General features: G+C 50.4%; 1 protein-coding gene across 2 annotated transcripts in view; it reads left to right on the forward strand.

Moving 5' to 3' along the window:
- Nucleotides 1-1,944: 1,944 nt before the first annotated feature.
- Nucleotides 1,945-20,100, forward strand: part of AP1M1 (adaptor related protein complex 1 subunit mu 1) — a 28,398-nt gene continuing 10,242 nt past the window's right edge. Inside the window, exons 1-5 of one of the 2 annotated variants that reach the window (XM_032314535.1) lie at nt 1,945-2,125; nt 7,564-7,720; nt 9,088-9,155; nt 10,760-10,890; nt 11,592-11,739. In XM_032314535.1, the coding sequence (XP_032170426.1) occupies nt 2,084-2,125; nt 7,564-7,720; nt 9,088-9,155; nt 10,760-10,890; nt 11,592-11,739 (546 nt within the window). In that variant the 5' untranslated portion in view covers nt 1,945-2,083. The remainder of the gene's footprint in view (nt 2,126-7,563; nt 7,721-9,087; nt 9,156-10,759; nt 10,891-11,591; nt 11,740-20,100) is intronic. The other variant, XM_032314544.1, reaches the window with a different exon arrangement.

The following is a 20,100-nucleotide window of genomic DNA, read 5'->3' on the forward strand; positions in this document are numbered from 1 at the left end:
AAAACAGCAGGATTTCTCTTCTGTGGGTTGACTGCTGGGCTGGACGGTTCTACGCCATGTGGTATAGTTCTGTGTCACTGTGTTAATTTGCCTGGGGATTAGAAAGTCTAAGGTGGCATCTATGCCTTCTTCAGAATCTCTGTGTATTCTCTTGTTGGCCAACACAAGTCACATTTGGCAGACCCAGTGAGGGAGAGAACTCCATGGCCACGCATACCAGGAGACGTTCTTGATTCAGGCCATCACTGTTCTACCACAACATTTCTCGAGCTCTTGTGGATGTTAGACTCCTGGGAGCATTAAGAACCACTGATGCTTCCTGGGGTGGGATTGTCACTGAGATTTTTCAGAGCTCCTCAGATGACCCTAATAGGCAGCAAAGTTTGAGAAGCCCTGGTCTGCCACATCTGGTCTTTTCTGAGATGGTGCAGAGATCAAATCTGGCTTAAGTGTAACTGCCAAGGACGGTGACTTGAATTCCGCCCACACACGGAGAAGGGAGGGTACAAATAATTTATGTAAACAGTGTTTATTGTCATGGTGCTCTTGGCACTTGGGAGTCTTGTTTCTTCAAGACTTTTGTCCAATCTGTTCCTCCCAGCCTTATCCCCACCCCCCAGTACTGATTTTAAACATCTAAACATTGCCTAGAGCAAGCCTGAAATACTCCATAATGAGAGGGGTCACCTCTCCTGGGTGGTTTTTCTTTTTGTCTTGTACTTTTTGGCATTTCCATAGATTTTTTTCCCCAGGGAAGTGTATAATTTTGTAATTTTCAAAAGACATGTTTTCCTAAAACATTGAAATATTTTGGGCAAACTATGAGGCTAGGTATAATAGGGTATTGTACAAGACAGTTGAAGTCTGTCAAAAACAGTCTCCCAGACGTTTTGTGAAAGAATGCTTCCAGCCCAGGATTTACTTAGTATTTTTCTAAATACTCTGGTTTTCTTCTCTGGATTTTCTTGCACTTCATCTTTATCCTAAGCAGAGGATGTATTGCAAAAGCCATCTTTCAGGGCACCTGGGTGGCTCAGTGGGTTAAAGCCGCTGCCTTCGGCTCAGGTCATGGTCTCAGGGTCCTGGGATCGAGTCCCACATCGGGCTCTCTGCTCAGCAGGGAGCCTACTTCCTCCTCTCTCTTTCTTTCTCTCTCTTTCTCTCTCTCTGCCTGCCTCTCCATCTACTTGTGATCTCTCTCTGTCAAATAAATAAATAAAATCTTTAAAAAAAAAAAAAGCCATCTTTCAAAACCCCAAAGGAGATAGGAGGAAGATTGCAGGGTTGTGGTCTCTAGAGCACTGTGATGGTTCACTAGGACAAAATGCAGGCATTTCTCCACATCCCGAGTGTCATTAAAAGCAATGAGATACCCAGTCGGTAGACCAGGGGTCACAATTTGCATCACCCATTAAGGTCACTAATTACAGAAACAAGAGAAGTGCTTTTCACCGAGGTTCGGTGGGGCGTGGTTTCCCGATCATTCCAGGCAATAAACAGGCACTGAAGAATGTTGACACTGACAGGTAACAAGCGGTGACTTGTTGGTAAGGCTGGATTGCCATTCAGAGTTTGGCCTCTTTCCAAGTAACCACCGCCTTCCCTTTCCCTATCAAGCATATCATAATTGGTAACTGTATTTATTCCTAGACTCCCCCACCAGACTGTGGGGTTCATGGGACTGGGCCCAAGGTGGGTTCTGCCACCGGTACGTCACCTCACTTGGCCCACGGCCGGGCGGGGTTTCCAGCTTCCCTGGCCTCCTCGCCCCGCCTGGCATTTGGAGAGTGCAGTGCTTCAGTCGGCCACGCCCGGTCCCGCCCCACCGCGCCTTACTTCCGGGATGCTTGAGGCAGGAGCGGGAAATAAGGTCACATCGCGTGTACTGCGCCTGCGCATACTCCGCCTCGCGCCTGCGCCTTTCTGGCAGCCCCTCCCCGACCGGACATAACGGTCCGCGCGCGGCTCCCCGGACCGGAAGTGGAGGCGAACTGTCGCGGGGTGCGCCCGGCCTTGCTCAACGCCCGGCAGTCCCCGCCGTCGCCGCCGTCCTCGGCAGCTGCCGAGGCTTCCCGCAGCCGTCATGTCCGCCAGCGCCGTCTACGTGCTGGACCTAAAGGGCAAGGTACATACGGCTCTCCACCCTCCCCGTTGCCAGGCAACCGGTGGGGCCTCGCCCCCTGGAGGGGACCCACCCTGTTGCTAGGTAACCCGCCAATGGGACCCACCCTAGTCTTAGCCGAAGAGGCTGGTCGACCTCACCTGAGGGCCCCACCCTGTTGCTAGGTAACCTGGCGGGGGCTTCTATCCGGAGCCCCGCCCTGTTGCTAGGTAACACACCTGCATGGCCCCCCTCCCACTGTGGGTCGGGTGCTCAAGCCTCCGTGGGGGCATAGGGAAACCCGAGGCAGCGGGGAGGGCGACCCTCAGTCGTTTTTGAAGCCAGGACTGGCGCTCAGGGGCCGTGCGACCCTTGGCCTGTCGTGGTGAGGCGTGTCGGGGACAGTGTGCCCTCGGGCCAGTCCCGCCCTCCTTATCCGGTGATTTCTCTGGGCCAGTCCCCGCCTGAATTTCTTAATGTTCAGAGTGACACAGAGTTAGTTACAGGATTAAGTGAAGTGGTTGGTGGGAGGGCCATTTGACAGAGGGCGAAACTGAGGCACAGAGAGGCGCACCACCTGCCCAAGGTCACACCAGCCACAGAATGGCAGGTCTAGGGGTCAGCTGATATTTGGGGAGCACCTGTTAGGGGTGCCTAGCTTCCACCTGCCTTTGGTAAGCAAGGAATCCCTTCTCGAGGGACACTGATCTCAGAAAGCACGAATCAAAGTCAGTTGCCCTCATGAAGCAGTGACGATGTAATAGGAGACTATGCCCTGGCTGGGGGTCGGGGAGGGTTTCCGGGAGGGAGTGACAAATCTGGCTGAGAGACCTAAAGGTAGAGTTGAAGGTGACTAGGACCCAGGCACCATTCTCAGAGGACTCCAGGAAAACTTCTTCAAGGAGGGATCTCAGAGCCTTTCCAGGGGGGCTGCTGCCTTCCCCCAAGTCTGTCCTGACTAGGCAAGTGAGAGTATTGGCCTCTTGCATCTGGACGTAAGAGGAACACTACCAACAATGCTAAATCAGTCCTGCCTGGATCTCTGGAAGAGAGGTGGGCATTGGGCCCAGGGGGGCAAGTAGGAGTCAGCTCCAAAGCAGTGAGGAGTGAAGAGGTGAGGTGGCTATTCCTTCCAGCCCCCATCCCAGAGTTCCGCACTCTAGCACTTTCTGAGAGTCCCTCGAGTGGGTCGCCTGCCCTGGATGCCACCCAAAGTCAACAACTAGTGAGGCCCCGTGCTGGACTCCCTTCCCCAGCTGTCAGGCAAGGGAAGACACAGGGCATACCAGGGCCAAGTGGGTGCAGCGTTCCTAGTGTTTTTGTCACGCGTATTCTTCCTTCCATGGGAGCCACTGTGTCCCGGGTTCCCAAAGGCTGCCTTATGTCCGATCTCTCATTCCTTCCGCAAACATTTCATGAGCATCTAGCATGCACCAAGCCCAGTGCGGACTGTCTTATCATGACTGTACAGTTAGGGCTGAGTTCAAAACCCATCGCTGCTGCTCAGCTATGTGACCTCAGGCAAGTACCTTCCCTTCTCTGAGCCTTGTTTTCCTCACTGCTCACACAGGCTGGTTATGGTGTTACTGTGCAAACTCTCTGAGGAGACGTTTGAGATGGGTTTGCACCACCCATGGCCCACCATCCTTATTAACGCCACTTGGTGCCTCAAGGTCTAGCAGGGGAGACACATGGAAGCGGATGGATCCAAATGGTCAGATCTAGGTAGCTTGCAAGGTATGGACACAGCGCCAGGTAATATAGATGACAGCCTTGCAGAAGGACAAGTAGTTACAACAGGCTTCCTGGAGGAGGAAGGTGCCAGAGCTGGGACCAGGTGACGGTCAGGTGGACATGGAAGCATCATGGTTGGCCTTGAGGGGTCAGGGGCGGCCTGCTGGGGCTGGTGAGCCAGAAGGCCTGGGTAATGCTGGAGCCTGGAGGCTGGCACCAGCAGGGCCATGGGTGGTTGAGGATATCCAGATGGGAATGAGGAACATAAGGGACCAGTGGGATCCCGAGAAACAGGAGCCACCACCTCCACAGGAGGAGATTGTAGACGGGAGGAGCATGACCAGACCTGCCTTTCGGGACGCTCCCAGGGCAGTCATGGACTTGCCTCCTGGCCTCAGCGACCATCGTGCTGTTTATTACTCCATTCCCCATGGACCTCAGGTTTTAAAAGGACCTTTTGTGCAGACTATATTTAATAAAAAGTAAGGTAATTGCCCATTAAGAAGTTCATGACCACATGTCTATCTGCCAGCCAGAACCTCTGATCACCAGGGAAACCAGCATGGCCACAGTTAGCTGCTAGGAAGCCTTCATGACATCTCCTTGCCCTTACTTTCTTGTTTCTCTGCAGCTTCTGACACCTCTACCATACTCCTCGGTGGGCTCCCTTTGGTCTCCGAGTTAATGCTCCCTCTTATTTTGCCCATTTCTGTCTCCATGTACTGGCCTCTCCCCTTGGATGTTGACTCCTCCTGCTCAGGCCTAGGAGTCCCGCCCACACTTTGGGCAGGCTTTGATTCACGTCCCTATACCAGGGACTCAAGTTTGTGCCACAGCCCAGAATACTTATCTGGAGATCCATTGTCCTCTGGGACACCTCAGAGGTCCCACAGCCACCACAGACCTGGCATTTCCCAAAATGAGCTCGCTGCCACCCCAGACCGGCCCTCTCCCCATCTCAGTGAGTGACACCGCCATCCACGGGACTGCCCTCACTGGAGACCTGGGCATTATCCGGGCCTCCTTTCTCTCCTCACCCCATGTTCACCCCACAGACATTAGCTGAGCACCCACCGGGATCAGGCTCTGTTGTGGGTGCTGGGATACAGTTGTGAACGAGTTAGAAGTGGTCATCGTGCTCAGGGAGTGTTAGACTCTGGCAGAAGGGACGGACCGTGAAAGAGGATAGAAGTTCTAGTGCAGCAGGGTTGTGGGCAATGAAGGACGAGTGGCGCTGGGCTAGGGAGGGACAGGGTCTGCTCTCTGACTTCTTGGGGGAGGTGCCGCCTGACCTGAGGCTTGAGAAGTTAGAAGAGGCCGGGGCATTCCGGGCAGAGGGAGCTGCAGGTGCGGAGGCCTGAGGCAGGAACAGATGTGGAGGGCTCAGAGAGCGGCTAGGGGACCAGGATGGCTGGAATGGAGTGACCTGGGGGTGGGGGAGGGAGGGTGGGGGCGAGATGGACTGAGAGGCTTCCGCGGAGCCATGAAGAACCAGTTTGCCATGGGGTTCAGCGTGCAGTTTGCTTTCAGGATGGGGGAGACCGGGGTGGACAGCAGTTTCAGCAGGGAGAATCCCAGTCTGAGTTCTGCATAAGAAGACCCCTGTTTTTTTGTGGGGAAGGAATTGTGGGGATCAAGAGTAGCCATAAGGATAGAGGTTTGTCTCATCAACGTTGCCTGCCTCCCTTCAATCTGTCCTGTCTCCTGCCTTTGTCCTCTCATCCGGGACCCGCAGCCCAAGCTCTGAGGTTCTCCTCACTCCGCCAACCCAGCACTCGCAGGTCCCACCATGGGCTGCACCCCCGACTCTACCCCGTGGCTTCAGCTAACTTCGTCCGCCTGCCTCTGTCCCCCCGTCCCTTCCGGCCTCAGTTAGAAGGTCACACCCTCGGGAGGCTCTCAGTGCCTCCTAAGCAAGCATCCCAGTGCAGGGACTCTGTTTTGGTCACCTCCGTGTCCCCAGGTCCGGCCCGGTGTATGGCAGAGGGGCACACAGTGCCTGCTGTGGCGATGGGCGGGCCTCTCTTCAGCCCTGGTGAAGCAGGTGAGCGAGAGAAGTTGCTCCCTGCTCTTTCCTCTGACCATTCTGGGGACTTGGGGCTCCCTGCTAGCAGCAGCCCCCAAAACTGTATACCTGGGGAAGAAGCTGGGCCTTGAGAAGCCAGAAAAGCAATGTTCAGGGAGCAGAAGGGACCATGCAGGGGATGAGAACTGGTTAGAATCCAGACTCACCTCTGCTGGCTTGTGACCGCGGACAGGCCGTGTGACCACGGGCAGACTGTGCATCTCTCTAAAAGTAACAGTCCCGCCGTGTCTGTTCCTGGCAAGGAGTAGCCCGGGCCTGGCCCATGTGCCCATGAGCTTAGCTGGGTGCTGGCTCCCTAAGGCCCTCTGGACCTCGCAGGAAGAGGACACAGACCACGAAAGGGAAACTAGGAAAGAGATTCTCATTTTTGACTCTCTCTCTCTGATTCTCTCTCTGTCCTGGCTTGAAACAACAAAGAGTATATTTTGTGGAACTAGAGGTTCTGAGGCTGGTGCTGCCAGCATGGTTAGCTGTGTAGGGACCCTCTTGCCTTGGTGCCGAGTCCTGCTGCCGCTGTCCTCCCGGGCTCGTGGCAGCAGCCCGGCACACACAGGCAACCAGGGGCCCAGGGCTGACTCAGGCACGGCCGCCCAGAACACCGGTCTCCAGAGAGAGCATTGTGCAGCCTTGCAGAGCTCGGCCTCCTCTTTATCCCTTCCGGGAGGGGTCGCTTTCATGGTCCAGACCGCGTTTATTTGATGAGTTCAGTCATTGTGTAAACCTGGGAAGCCGCATGCACACAGTCCATCTCCCCTGAGGCTTCCTCACTCCCCTTGTGTCGAGCCCATCCCCGGGCTGCCACGGACGTGTTTTCTGTCACCCCTTGTGAGGGTTTTATGTGAATGCAATCCCCTGGGCCCAGTGGTCCTAGGAGTCCCTCATGCTGCCACCCATGACAGTAGTCGCTCCTTGTCGTGATTGAGGAGCCTTCCGGGCTGTGGATGGACAGAGTTCTTATTTCCATTCACCCGTCGAAGGACGATGGCTCTCTTTACACTAAAGCTCCAGCGTATATGGGTCTTGGTGTATATGTATGATTTTGCTTCTCTTGGGTAGATACCTAAGAGAGGAATGGCTGGGTCTTACGCTAGGTCTCCCTGTGTGAGAGCCTGCCAGACTTTCCCGAAGTGCTTGTCCCATGTCAAGTCTCCGGGAGCAGCAGACGAGGGTTCTGGGTGCTGCATGTCCTCACACAGGGGCTGTGAAAGAGCAAGAAAGAAGCAGCAGTGCTAGGACGTGCTTCTCAGGCCACAGGGGGGTTCTGGTGGACACAAACATTCAGCGGTGTCCCCTGAATGGGCAGGCACCCTGACACAGGCAGAAGGGTGGGGTGTGTTAGCATAGGCAAGGCTCTGGGAAGGTCTGCATCGAGAGAGCTGACAGGATGTTGTTTTAACCTGGCACCCTACAGTTGGCTCAGTCCCGGACCCCTTGTCCCCTGTTCCCCTACCCTGCAGAGCAGCCGGCTGGCCCCTGTGTCGCTCACTTTGGGAAATGCTCTCCTTCAGGAATTCCCTGGGGGACAGAGATCAGCATGGCCTGGAGTGTCTGATGGACAGGGCTGTGACTAGCCACCTTCCCACTCCAGGCACCTGGCTTGTGGGCTCACGTTGAAAGCAGTGTTCCTCCCCGCCCTACCCAGGTGCTCATCTGCCGGAATTACCGCGGTGACGTGGACATGTCGGAGGTGGAGCACTTCATGCCTATCCTGATGGAGAAGGAGGAGGAAGGGATGCTGTCGCCCATCCTGGCCCACGGGGGCGTCCGCTTCATGTGGATCAAGCACAACAATCTGTATCGTATCCCTTCGCGGGGCAGCTCCCCGGGGCCTGCTGTACGCACACACACAGGCACGCACGGGTGACCGAGCGCTCCCTGAGGTCCCTCTCCTGCGGCCTCTGTTGCTCCTTCCCCCTCCCGCTCCGGAGGGACTGGGGGACGGCTCCAGAGTACCACGGGCAGCCTGTAGTCCAGGGGTTGGCAGTCTGTGAAGCTGCCCTGGGTCTGGGCGGTGGCCACCCAGGTGTGGAGGTGGTGGTGGTGTGAGCACAGCGGAGCCGTCTGACCAGTTCCCAGTCGGGCCCGGGGAGGAGACAGCAGCCGCTCACCTCTCTGGGTGCTGCTGCCCAACATCCCCTTCCTCCTCCCTGGTTCCATTGTCCGTGACAGTTTCCAGCAGGGCCCGGCCTGGAGGGCCTGCTGTCCCTCCTTAGAAAGCAGCAGAAGGGCATGTGTTCCCAGGCTGGAGGAGGCCAGCACTCTGATTGGCCCTCCATCGGTTTCCTGGGTCCCTGCTCTGGGCAGGAAGTGAGGTGGACATGGGTCCCGCCATCCCTTTTGCCTGGAGCTCCGGGCTTAGCCCCAGAGGCTGGGTGGCACGGGTGTGCCCTGAACGGGCATGTCCAGGGCACAGCACATGGGCCTGCAGTGGAGGAACCAGCCTCCCCAGGTGGCTCGAGGCCCTTTAGGGAAAGGAACGGGAGGTGTGTAGCACATGCTGACTCCATGAGGCAGGGACCCTCCCCTGTGTTGGAGGAAGAGTCTGTGTCGCACATGTTACACACATCACCTCGATGAATCCATGGTCAGGCCTCCATCAAACAAGTAGGAAAATGGAGAGTCCGTTAAAAAGGTTTGCTTTAGGAGCCAAGGCTTGCAGGAAGGGCTTGAGCCAGCGCTGGCCCTGGCTGTCTCCGCTGGAGCCTGGCTGTCTCCGCTGGAGCCGTGGGCCTCAGGGGGATCACCTAAACCACTGGCTTTGGGGAAAGACCAGTTGTGGTCCTGCTTTCTGCTCCCCACCCCGGGACGTTCACCCCACCCAAGGTGCACCACCACCACCACCCTGGGCTTTGGCTCTCGGCTCAGGTAGCAGCTCCTCATGGCAGCCCCGTGGCTGGGGTGGGTTCCCTGTGCCCCTTGCTCCCTCTCTGATGAGGGAGGACTCCCTTGGGGCTGGGACCACGTTGGGTGACTGCTATGTCTCAGGCCTGGCTCAGGTCATAAGCTCAGTAACTCACTGAAGGCCAAGTGAATGTCTAGGGTTGGGTTGAGGGAGGTTCTGAACCCCACATGGCTGTGGGGTCCCCCCTCAGACCTGTGGTGAACCGGGGTCTGCGAGGTACCAGCCCAGGCCTCTGAACACTCCTTAACTGGGGCCTCCAATCAGTGGTTGCCACGTCGAAGAAGAACGCATGCGTGTCGCTGGTGTTCTCCTTCCTTTATAAGGTGGTTCAGGTGAGTCGAACCACAGTCACCCTGGCTCTGCTACGGGCCTCTGCCCATACCCCCTGAGGGCTGCAGCACCCTAGGGAGTTGCAGGGCTAGAACCCCGAAAAATGGGAAGGGGGGGCTCCAGCTGCCCCACATGTGGGATTTTATGGCCTTCATTGTCTTTCTGACATGGTGAGGAGGGGAAAGTGAACAAGAGGCAGAGCTCGGGGCAGGTCAGTGCGCCCTGAATCCAGGATTGGCTGGGGAAGGGTGGTGGGCAGCCAGCTGAGAGTCAGAGCTTAGCAAGATAGGCTAGCCAGGAGGAGGGCAGAACCAGATTCTGCTCAGAGATGGGGAGGCAGCAAGAGCAGCACACGCAAAGGCCATGGGGCAGGAGTGCATGTGGGATTGGATGGTCAGGGAGCATCAGGCTGGCCAGTGTGCTCAGGACAGTGTGGGGCTGAGGTCAGCAAGGTTGGCAGAGCTGGACTGGGGTTAGGGACGCACAGGGGCTGGAGGGAATTTGGATTCCATTCCAAGAGTGATGAGAGATGGTGGGGAACTCGAAGCAGGAGATTGACAAGACCTGACTGGAGTTGAGATCATCTGGCAGGCTGCTAAATGGAGGAGGAACTAGAAGGCGGCAGAAGGCCAATGAGGAAGTTGCTGCAAGCTTCCACAGGGCAAATGGAGGGCCTGACTGGAGCAGGGGCCGTGGGGTTGAAGAAAGTGGAGAACCAGACCCAGGAGGCCCTGGGTGGGCCCAAGAGAGCTGTGGTTCCCCAGGTGGTGCCATGTGCAGCTAGCTCAGGAGCCACAAGTGCTGGACACTGGGGAATGGGCTGGTCTGGGCGATGAGAACACAGGGGCAGGAGAATGTGTGTCCCCCTGGGGAGCCTGAGTCCAGGCTGAGGAGTAGGTGCTCGTCCCAGAGCAGTGGGTCATTTCCTCTGGTGCAGGAATGACTTCTGAGTAGAGAGAGGCCCAGCGGCTGGTCCCACGATGCAGAGGGGCATCAGCGGACCAGAGAGGGGGGAGGGAGGAAGTTTCTTCTCCCTGCAGCGTTTGGCATTTCCTTTTTGCCTTGGTGACTTTCCTTTAGGGTTAGGGCTAATGAAACTTTTCTCCCTTCCCTTCTTTGATTCTCTTAATTTCCTGTTGAACTGGGGGAGATGTGTCACAGCTCAGGGGAGTTGGAAGAGTCCAGAAGAACTCCTTGTTCTGTCCCCAGTGGCTCTTGCCCCTCACCTGAATCACTTGTGACATGCTCAGGGTGATAGTTAACAGTGGGGATTAAAGAGAAGCTCTAATGGGACCCCAGACCCAGTGGGGACCGTTGGGATGGAGAGGAGAGAGGACCCACAGGGATGGAGATGCAGAGCTCTGCCAGCCCCGAGGATGCCTGCCCTGCCCGCAGCCTGCTCCCTGCCTCTCCGCAGCCAGTGCTATCCTCCTGCCCAGTCGCCGAGCCTGAGGCCTCATCAATGGTCTGTCACTCAGCCTTGCACATGGGCAGATGCAGTGGGTCGGAATGAGGGCTGTGGGCTCTGGGGCCTGAAGGCCAAGTGGCTTCCTGCAGGTGCTTCCCTTGCTTGGCCCCGTGTCACCCATCTGCCGCCCCACCGCAGGTGTTCTCTGAGTACTTCAAGGAGCTGGAGGAGGAGAGCATCCGTGACAACTTTGTCATCATCTACGAGCTGCTGGATGAGCTCATGGACTTCGGCTACCCCCAGACCACCGACAGCAAGATCCTGCAGGAGTGAGTGGGCAGGGTGGGGACCCAGGCCTGGCGACATCACAGCGTTGATGTCATCAGGTGTGGAGACAGGAGGAAATGAAAGCGCCTTCCTGTTGTGAGCCGCCACCCTGTCTCCGTCTCCGGCCCAACCTGGGCGTTTGCGGGCTCCTGGGTGGTTGTAGATTCCTGGGCGCTCAGCGTCCCCACACACCACAAGCATGTCGCTCGTGCTAGGTGGTGCACTACGTGCCTTGTCGTTAGGGAGTCACCTCCCTCTGTTTTCATTGTCATACATGAGGCCGAGAGAAAAACGCATTCTTCTTGGCAGCCCTGCCCTTTGCACCGGGGCAGACGGATCAAGTCCCTCCTGGGCACTAGGCCCCGTGGCGAAAGCTTCACCTCTTTGTGTGAGGGGCGTGGCTCCCCATTTTACATGGTGCAGGGGACACTCGGAGAAGCCATATCACTGGCTGGCATCCCGCGCCCATCAGTCCCCAGGTGGGATCAGGGTCACCAGCTTCCCCCCAGGGCTCGGTCCCCTCCGCCTGCCCAGCAGGAGAGCAGGTGGTGTCCGTTCCTTGTTTTCCTCTCCACTGCTGTCTCCTTGCCACCCCCCGCCCCCAAACTGCGTGCTCTACACTCAGTATAGAGTTTGTTGGGGCTTCTTGACTGTTTTCCAAATGCCGGTGCCCCAGCTCCTGACCCTGGCTGTGGTCCCACAGATACATCACTCAGGAAGGCCACAAGCTGGAAACGGGGGCCCCGAGGCCCCCAGCCACCGTCACCAACGCAGTGTCCTGGCGGTCCGAGGGCATCAAGTACCGGAAGAACGAGGTGTTCTTGGATGTCATCGAATCTGTCAACCTCTTGGTAGGCTCCCTTTCCTTTCTTTGCTGCTTTTAGAGAAATTTTGTCTTCTCCGTGATTGAAGAAAAAGCAGCTAGACTTTTAAAACTAGCCAGGCCATTAGAGATGTTTACTTACTTTCTTTCTTTCTTTCTTTTTTTTTTTTTTATCTTTTCTACCTACCTTTTTATTTATTTATTTATTTATTATTTTCAGCATAACAGTATTCATTATTTTTGCACCACACCCAGTGCTCCATGCAATCCGTGCCCTCTATAATACCCACCACCTGGTACTCCGACCTCCCCTTCCAATTTCTCCCAACTCCCTTCTCCTCTCTAACACCCCTTGTCCTCCATGCTCCACAAATAAGTGAAACCATATGATAATTGACTCTCTCTGCTTGACTTATTTCACTCAGCATAATCTCTTCCAGTCCCGTCCATGTTGCTACAAAGGTTGGGTATTCGTCCTTTCTGATGGAGGCATAATACTCCATAGTGTATATGGACCACATCTTCCTTATCTGTTCGTCCGTTGAAGGGCATCTTGGTTCTTTCCACAGTTTGGCCTCCGTGGCCATTGCTGCTATAAACATTGGGGTACAGATTGCCCTTCTTTTCACTCCATCTGTATCTTTGGGGTAAACACCCAGGAGTGCAATGGCAGGGTCATAGGGAAATTCTATTTTTAATTTCTTGAGGAATCTCCACACTGTTCTCCAAAGAGGCTGCACCAACTTGCATTCCCACCAACAGTGGAAGAGGGTTCCCCTTTCTCCACATCCTCTCCAACACACGTTGTTTCCTGTCTTGCTAATTTTGGCCATTCTAACTGGTGTAAGGTGGTATCTCAATGTGGTTTTAATTTGAATCTCCCTGACGGCTAGTGATGATGAACATTTTTTCATGTGTCTGATAGCCATTTGTATGTCTTCATTGGAGAAGTGTCTGTTCATGTCTTCTGCCCAAAAAGTGGGCAGACGATTTTTTGATATGAGACATTTACTTTCTGTGTGATGCTGACCAGCGGTTCAGGTTAGGCCCTGCGGGGCCCCTGGGGCGCCTGTGCTCTCGCGCTAGCTCTTGTTCCTATCAGAGTCCGTGCAGGCACACTGCGCTGTTGCTGTTTAAAGCAGGGCGGAAAGTGAGAAGGCAGAGGCCTCCACATTCAGACAGACCACCTCACTGAAGACTCGCTGTCATCCCTCCCCAGCTACACATCCACCAACGCGCGGTCTCTCCGGAGAGCTGAGAGCAGCAAGGTGTGGTTCTCTCACAGCTTCTTTCCTTGTTGTTTGGCTGTTTTGTGCAGGTTTGCTTTTTCCTTTGATTTTATTTTTTAAATTTTCACTAAGTAAAATTGAGCTTCTTGTCTGTTAAATTTAGCACATGCGCAGATTTTTACAGCCCACTGCCGTAATCCGGATCCGCATCCCCGCTGAAGCCTCCCTCCTGCCACCCGTTGGTAGTCCCCACCTTCCGCCTTCCCCTCCGCCCAGCGGCCACCACTCTGGTCCCCTTCACTGTCCAGTAGCCCCCACCCTCCATTTCTCTTCCGTTTCTCTTTCTCCCTCCGTTTCTCTTCCCCAGTCAACCACGGTCTGGAATCCGAGGGTCCTCCTCCGAATGATTGTCAGAAGGTCGGTAGCAACCTCACGCTGCATCACCAGGCCCGTGGTCTAGTACATCACATGTTGAGAGAGAGAGAGAGAAACCATATTCACATACCTTGTATAGTATATTGTTCTAGTTGTCCGTTTTTATTATTAGTTCATTGTTCATCTCTCACTGTGCCTCGTTGATAAATTAAACTTTATTAGAGAAATATATGTATAGGAAAAAGCATAGTACATAGAAGTTTCGTTATTGTCTGCATATTGACTGGCTTCAGGCATCCATGGTCTTGGAATGTATCCCCCGCAGATAAAGGGGGGACTACTCTAGTGTTGTTTTAGGATTATCCTATGAACGGAATCATACAGTCTGTGACCTTTTGAGTCTGGCTTCCACTTAGCATGTCTTTAAGATTCATCCAAGTTACCATATTTATCAAAAGTTTGTTTCTTCTTATATTTACTTACATTTATTTTATATCCTGAACCACATCCACCAACTGAAGGGCTGTTGGGTTGTTCCCAGTGTTGGGGAGTTGTGAATAGAGATGCTGTAAACGTTTCACATACAGGTTTGCGTGTAGACAGAAGTTTTCATTTCTCTAGGGTAAATTCCCAGGAGTGAGATTGCTGGGTCATATGGTAAGTGTGTGTTAACTTTGGTAAGAAACTGCCAAACCGTCTCCCAAAGTGGCTGCAGCATCTTCGCCTTCCCACCAGCAGTGAGGGGAGTTCTGGCTGTCCCACACCCTCGATTGGTGTTTCGATTTTCGCCATCCTCATCGGTGTGTCGTGTTAGCTCGTCGTGGCTTTAATTTGTAATTTTTAATTTCCCTGATGGCTAACTATAACCACCTCTTTGTGTGCTTGTCATCCATATATCATCTTTGGAGAAGTGTCTTTTCATGTCTTTTGAGTATTTTTAAACTGGGTTGTTTTTTTCCTGATTGTTGGATTTTGAAAGTTCTTCATGTATTCTTGTATTTGTGTACTTCATCAGATGTGATTTGCACACGTTTTTTTCTGGTCTGTCACTTGTCTTCATGCTTCTGGTGCGGTGTCTTTCACAGGACAAAAGTTTTTAATTTTGACAAAGTCCAATTACTGATTTTTTAGTCTGTGTGCTTTTGGTGCCATGTCTGAGAACTCATTGCCAAACCCAAGGTCATATAGGTTTCTTCTTAAATTTCTTCAGAAAGTTTTATAGTTTTTTATAGTTTTACAGTTATGATCAGTTTTGAGTTAAGTTTTATATAAGGTAGGAGGTTTATATGCATTTTTTTTTAATCTGGAACAGTGTTTTGCAGTTGTTCCAGTATCATTTTTTTTATCAAACTATCCCTTTCTCCACGGAATTGCTTTTATATTTTTGTCAGAAAGCAGTTGGCTATATTCACATGGGTCTATTTCTGGACTCTCTACTGTTCCATTGATCTGTATATCTGTTCGTTCACCCATACCTCACTGTCTCGATAACTGTAACTTTATTAAGTCTGAAAATCAGACTGTGTGGTCCTGCCAACATTCTTCTTTTTCAGAATTGTTTTAGGTATTTAATTCCTTTGTATAAAATTTTAGAATTGGCTTGTCTTATCTACAAAAAGATTTTGCTGGGATTTTGATTGGTATTTTATTAAATAACTCTATTATAATCAGTATGGGAGAAAATTGGTATCTTTAGTATATTGTCTCAAAAGCCATAAATGCTATATATCTCTTTCTCTGGTTAGGTCATCTTTGATTTCTTTCATCAACGTTTGGTAGTTTTTTACCACGTGCATGTTTTGTTATAGTTATACCTAACTATTTCATTTTTTTGAAGGTATCATAAATTGTGTATTTTTAATTTATTTAGTGGAATACACCTGTGAAACTCTCTGAGCCTCGAGATATTTTTTTCAGAATTTTTGTTTTAAGAGAGGATGGGCAGAAGGAGAGAGAGAATCTTAAGCAGGCTCCATGCCCGGTGTGGATCTCGATTTCACCACCCTGAGATCATGACCTAGGCCAAAATCAAGAATTGAACACTTAACCAACTGAGCCACCCAGGCACCCCTTTTTCAGGATAATTTTAGCTACAAATTTCAATCCTGTAATAGTTCTAGAATTATTCAGATTTTCTCTTTCATCTTGGGTGAGTTTTGGTAGTGTGTTGTTTTTAAGAAGCTGTTCCATTTCTTCGAAGTCATTGAGTTTATATGCATAGTGTTGTTTATGGTATTCCCTTATTGTCTCTTTAATGTCTGCAGGGTCTATGCTGTTGTCCCCTCTTTCATTCCAGATATTGGCCATATGGCTTTTTTTTTTTTTCTTTGTCGGTTTTGTGAGAGTTGCATCTATTTTATTGATCTTTACCAAGAAGTGGCTTTTGGTTTCATTGTTTAATTCTCTGTTGTTTTCCTGTTTTCTATTTCACTGATTTCTGCTATTAGCACCAGTATTTTCTTCTCTGTGATTTAAGTTTATTTTGCTCTTTTTCCAGTTTCTTTAAGTGGAAACTGAAGATACTGATTTGAAACCTTTCCTCTTTTCTAATATCAATATTTAATGCTGTTAATGTTCAAGTACTATGTTAGCTGCAACCCATAACTGGTTTGTTGGATTTTCATTTTTGTTCAGGATATGTCCAAATTTCCCTTGAGACTTCCTTTTTGACCCATAGATTATTTAATAAAAGTGTGTTGTTTAATTTTTAAGTGTTCACAAATTTTTCTGTCACTGATTTTTAATTTAATTGCATTATCATCTAAGAATATACTTTTAATAATGTTGGTTCTTTAACTTTTGTTAAAGTTTATTTTATGACCCAGAATATAATCTTATCTTGGTGAATGTTCCTATGCACTTGAAAAAAATGTATATTTTGCTTTTGTTGGGTGGAGTGTCCTGTCAATGCCAATTAAACCCTCTTGGTTGGTGATGTTGTTCAATTCTTCTAGCTTATTTTGCTAATTTTCTGTCTACTAGTTCTAACTATTATTGACAGTATTAAAAGCTCCAGCTGTTAATGATAAATTAATGCCTTTGCTTAGCAGATTTTGACACTGTGCCAATAAGCACAAGCACATTTAGGATTCTTATGTTTCCTTGGTGAACCAACCCTTTCTTTTATCATTATATAATATCCCTCTTTATCCCTAGTAATTTTTTTTGCTCTGAAGTCTGTTATTAATATTGTTATTCCAGAATTCATTCAGTGTTTACACATTATGTGTCTTTCTGTGCTTTTACTTCTTTTTCTAATCCTTTTATTTTATTTTTTAAAGATCTTATTTTTTAGTAATCTCTACCCCTAGTTTGGGGCTCAAACTCACAACCCTGAGATCAAGAGTCACACACTCTACTGACTAAGCCAGGCAGGCACCGTGTCCTTTTATTTTTAACTTACATGTATCATATATCTTGTAGACTCCATATAACTGGGTCATTTTTAAAAGGTTTTTATGTAAATTCCAGTGAGGTAACATACAGTATAATATTAGTTCCAGGTATACAATATAGTGATTTAACACTTCCATATATTATCCAGTGCTCAAACTGGGTCATTTTTAAAAATCTGTTCTAGGAGTTTATCTTTTAATTGATATGTTTAGAGCATTTATACTTACAGTAATTATTAATTTGTTAGATTAAAATCTACTATTGTATTACTTGTATTCTTTTTGTTCCCTCTGATTTTTTATTCCTTTGGGGTTTTTTTTCCCCCTCTATCCTTGTATGGTCTGGATATTTTTAGCTTTCCATTTCATTTCTTCATTGTGGTCATTATTATATTTCTGGATAGTTTTTTTTTCTATAAAATGTTGTTGCTATAAAATGCATACTTATCTTTTCATCCTCTACTTAGAATCAATATTTTATCATTTCAGTTGGAATCCAGAAACTTTCCTACCCCTTGATGCTAGAATTGTTCCATATATCCATCTAGATTCATTGGAAACCACATCAGGCAGTGTTAAGATGTTTTTTTTAATGATTTTATTGATTTTCTTGAGAGGACATGAGAGTGTGAGAGAGGAAGTGAGGGAGAGCATGAGAAGCGGGGAGGGGCGGAGCGGGAGGGACAGGCAGACTCCCCGCTGAGCAGGGAGCCTGGAATCCTGACTTGAGCCAAAGGCAGATGCTTAACCGACTGAGCCACCCGGGCGTCCCAGACAATGTTAAGATTTTTGCTTTTAATTCTCAAACACTGACAGCAATCAAGAGTGGAAGAATAACAGGCTTCCACATAACCCAGACATTTGCCACTTCGTTGCTTTCCCTTCATTTCCTGACTTTCCAGGTTTCCTTCTGGGATCTTGTCCCTTCCACCTAAGCAGTAGAACTGCTTTTAGCAGTTCCTTCAGAACAGGTCCACTTGGTTTTCCCTCATCTGAGAATGTCTTCCTTTCACTTTCATTCTGGAGGATACTTTGACTGGATATCAAATTCTGGGTTGACAGTTCTCCTTTGGTACCTTGAAAATGTCCTGCCATCCCTCGGGGCTACATGCTTCCTGGCGAGAAATCCACAGTCACTATAGTCACCCTATAGGGCATTGCATTTCTTAGGAGCCTTCCAAATTTTGTGTTTGTCTTTAATTTTTAGCAGCTAGATCATGATGTGTCTGGGTATGGGTATCTTTGGGTTCTATTGTTTGGGATTTGTTTGGCTTCTCAAATCTGTAGGCTTACATCTTCTACAGAAATTGGGATGTTTTCAGCCAGTGTTTCCTTAAATAGGTTTGCATCACTTCACTCTTTCTCCTTCCTTTTGAACTGCAGGGACATGAATGTTAGACCTTTTGTCAGTGACCCAAGGGTTCTGAGGCTCTGTTCATTTTATCCCAACTTTTTTTTTCTTTTGGTTGTTTATATTGGATGATTCCTTTTGATCTGTCTTCAAATTCACTGACCCTTTCCTGTTTTGTCCCCATTCTGCTATTGTGCCCATCCAACAAGTTTTGTATTTCAGTCATTGTATTTATTAGCTCTAAAAATTCCATTTGATCCTTCTTCCTGTAGTCTGTTTCTCTGCTGAGACTTTCTATTTTAACATTTGCTACCAGGGTGTTTGTGATTTTTACCTAGTTGTTTAAGGTCTTTGTCAGATAATCCTAGCGTTTACATCAGGGTTGAGACCTGTTGACTGTATTTTTCCATCTGAGCTAAAGTTTTCATGGTTCTTTGTATGCCAAGTATTTTTAGATTTGATCCTGGACTTTTTGAATATTCTAAGATTCTAGGTATTGTTTAGATTATACCAGAAGCGTCATTATTTGTGTGTCAGCTGACAGTTGACCTGGTTAGGTTCTGGCCACAAGTTGCACTCTCCAGTCCATGGGCAATGAGTATCAGTTCAGTTTTCAAAACCTTCGTGCTGTTTGCTCTTTGAGCTTATCTGGAGTATGCACCAGCCGGTGGTCAGTCTGGGACTGTGCAGTTTGTATCTCAAAGCCTTTGGCATACTAATGAGCATCATAGCCACCCTTGCCTAGTTCTAGAGAGCTCCGTGGAGACGTAAACAAGTGCATGGGTTTGTTTTCCTGGACTCCTCATTCTCAGCTATCTTTTTGGTACTTTCCAGTTGCCTTGGGCATCCCTCTTTGGTTCTGTGACCAACTGGGGACTCCTGATCCCCATGCTTGTCTGCAGTGGGCTCCCATTCTGGGTTTGCCCCACCCTCTGGGAACAGCAGTTATGTGGCCTGGGGCCTGGGTGTGAGAGAACAGACAAAAGGGGGGAACTAGGGGATTTCTGTACTTGCTCTAAGAGGCAGGAGTTCCCCTTCTGGCCCTAAAACCAGAGCTAGAGGATTCTGCCAGCTGTCTGCACCCCAGTGCTCACTTCCACTTCCAGGTTTCCTCTGCACTTCCGCACGAAGGGGAGGGGAGGGAGGAGGGCGCTCTCCTACACCGGTTCTTCCCAGATCCCCTGCTGCGCCTTCCAGTCTTCCGTGCTTGCCCACGCACCCTGCCTGGGTTTGTCCTGTAGTCAGTGGCAGGGAAGGGGGATGAAAGCCGACCCCGTGTCGCCTTCAGAGATTACCATGACTGGGCCAATCCCATTGTGCGGCTCACTTGGTTGTGCCCATTTCCAGGTGCTGCAGACAGTGCAGAAATAGGCAAACTTATTCATCCTCAGACATGTGTTTGGGGCATCTCCCACCCCTGGGTGGGATTCCTGGAACGTTGAGTTCCCCGCTGTGGAATTGCCAAGAGTGCTTCCCCAACAGATTCTCCCAGTGGACTTAACGTAAACATATTTGCCTTCTTACTGTTAAAGTCGTGGAGCAAGACAGTGGCCTCGGTAACCACAGGCCTCTCCCGTCTCAGGACCTTTGTCTGAATTATTTATTGAACCCAGAACATGGTGTCTCAGACTCTAGAGTGTCCTGGGCTAGGAGAGCAAATCCCAAGGAGTAGCTTCTACATAGCTCTATGTGAAAGCACTAGGAGTTCACGGGGTATCCAGCGCAGTGCACCCCAGCATGTGTCTGTGCCTGAAGGAGCCCTTTTCTTCCATACACAGGGCAGCATGAGGGTGTGGATACCCCTATGTGTCAGAACACCAGACTCCGGGGTCTGACTGCAGAGCCAGCAGCCGAGTCAACATGGGCCTCCAGATTCTGGTCATCTGGACGCAGTGGGGTCCTTCAGCAGCTCAGCAGCCATCTCTGCTGTGCCCACCCGGCCTGGTTGCTGCCTACAGAGCTGAGATTAGCCTTGTGGGCTGCACCCTTCCTGAGCCCGCCTTCCCGGCTCATGTGCTCAGTTACAGGGGGCTGAGGAG

Source organism: Mustela erminea, chromosome 1, assembly GCF_009829155.1.
Source record: "Mustela erminea isolate mMusErm1 chromosome 1, mMusErm1.Pri, whole genome shotgun sequence".
NCBI lineage: Eukaryota > Metazoa > Chordata > Mammalia > Carnivora > Mustelidae > Mustela > Mustela erminea.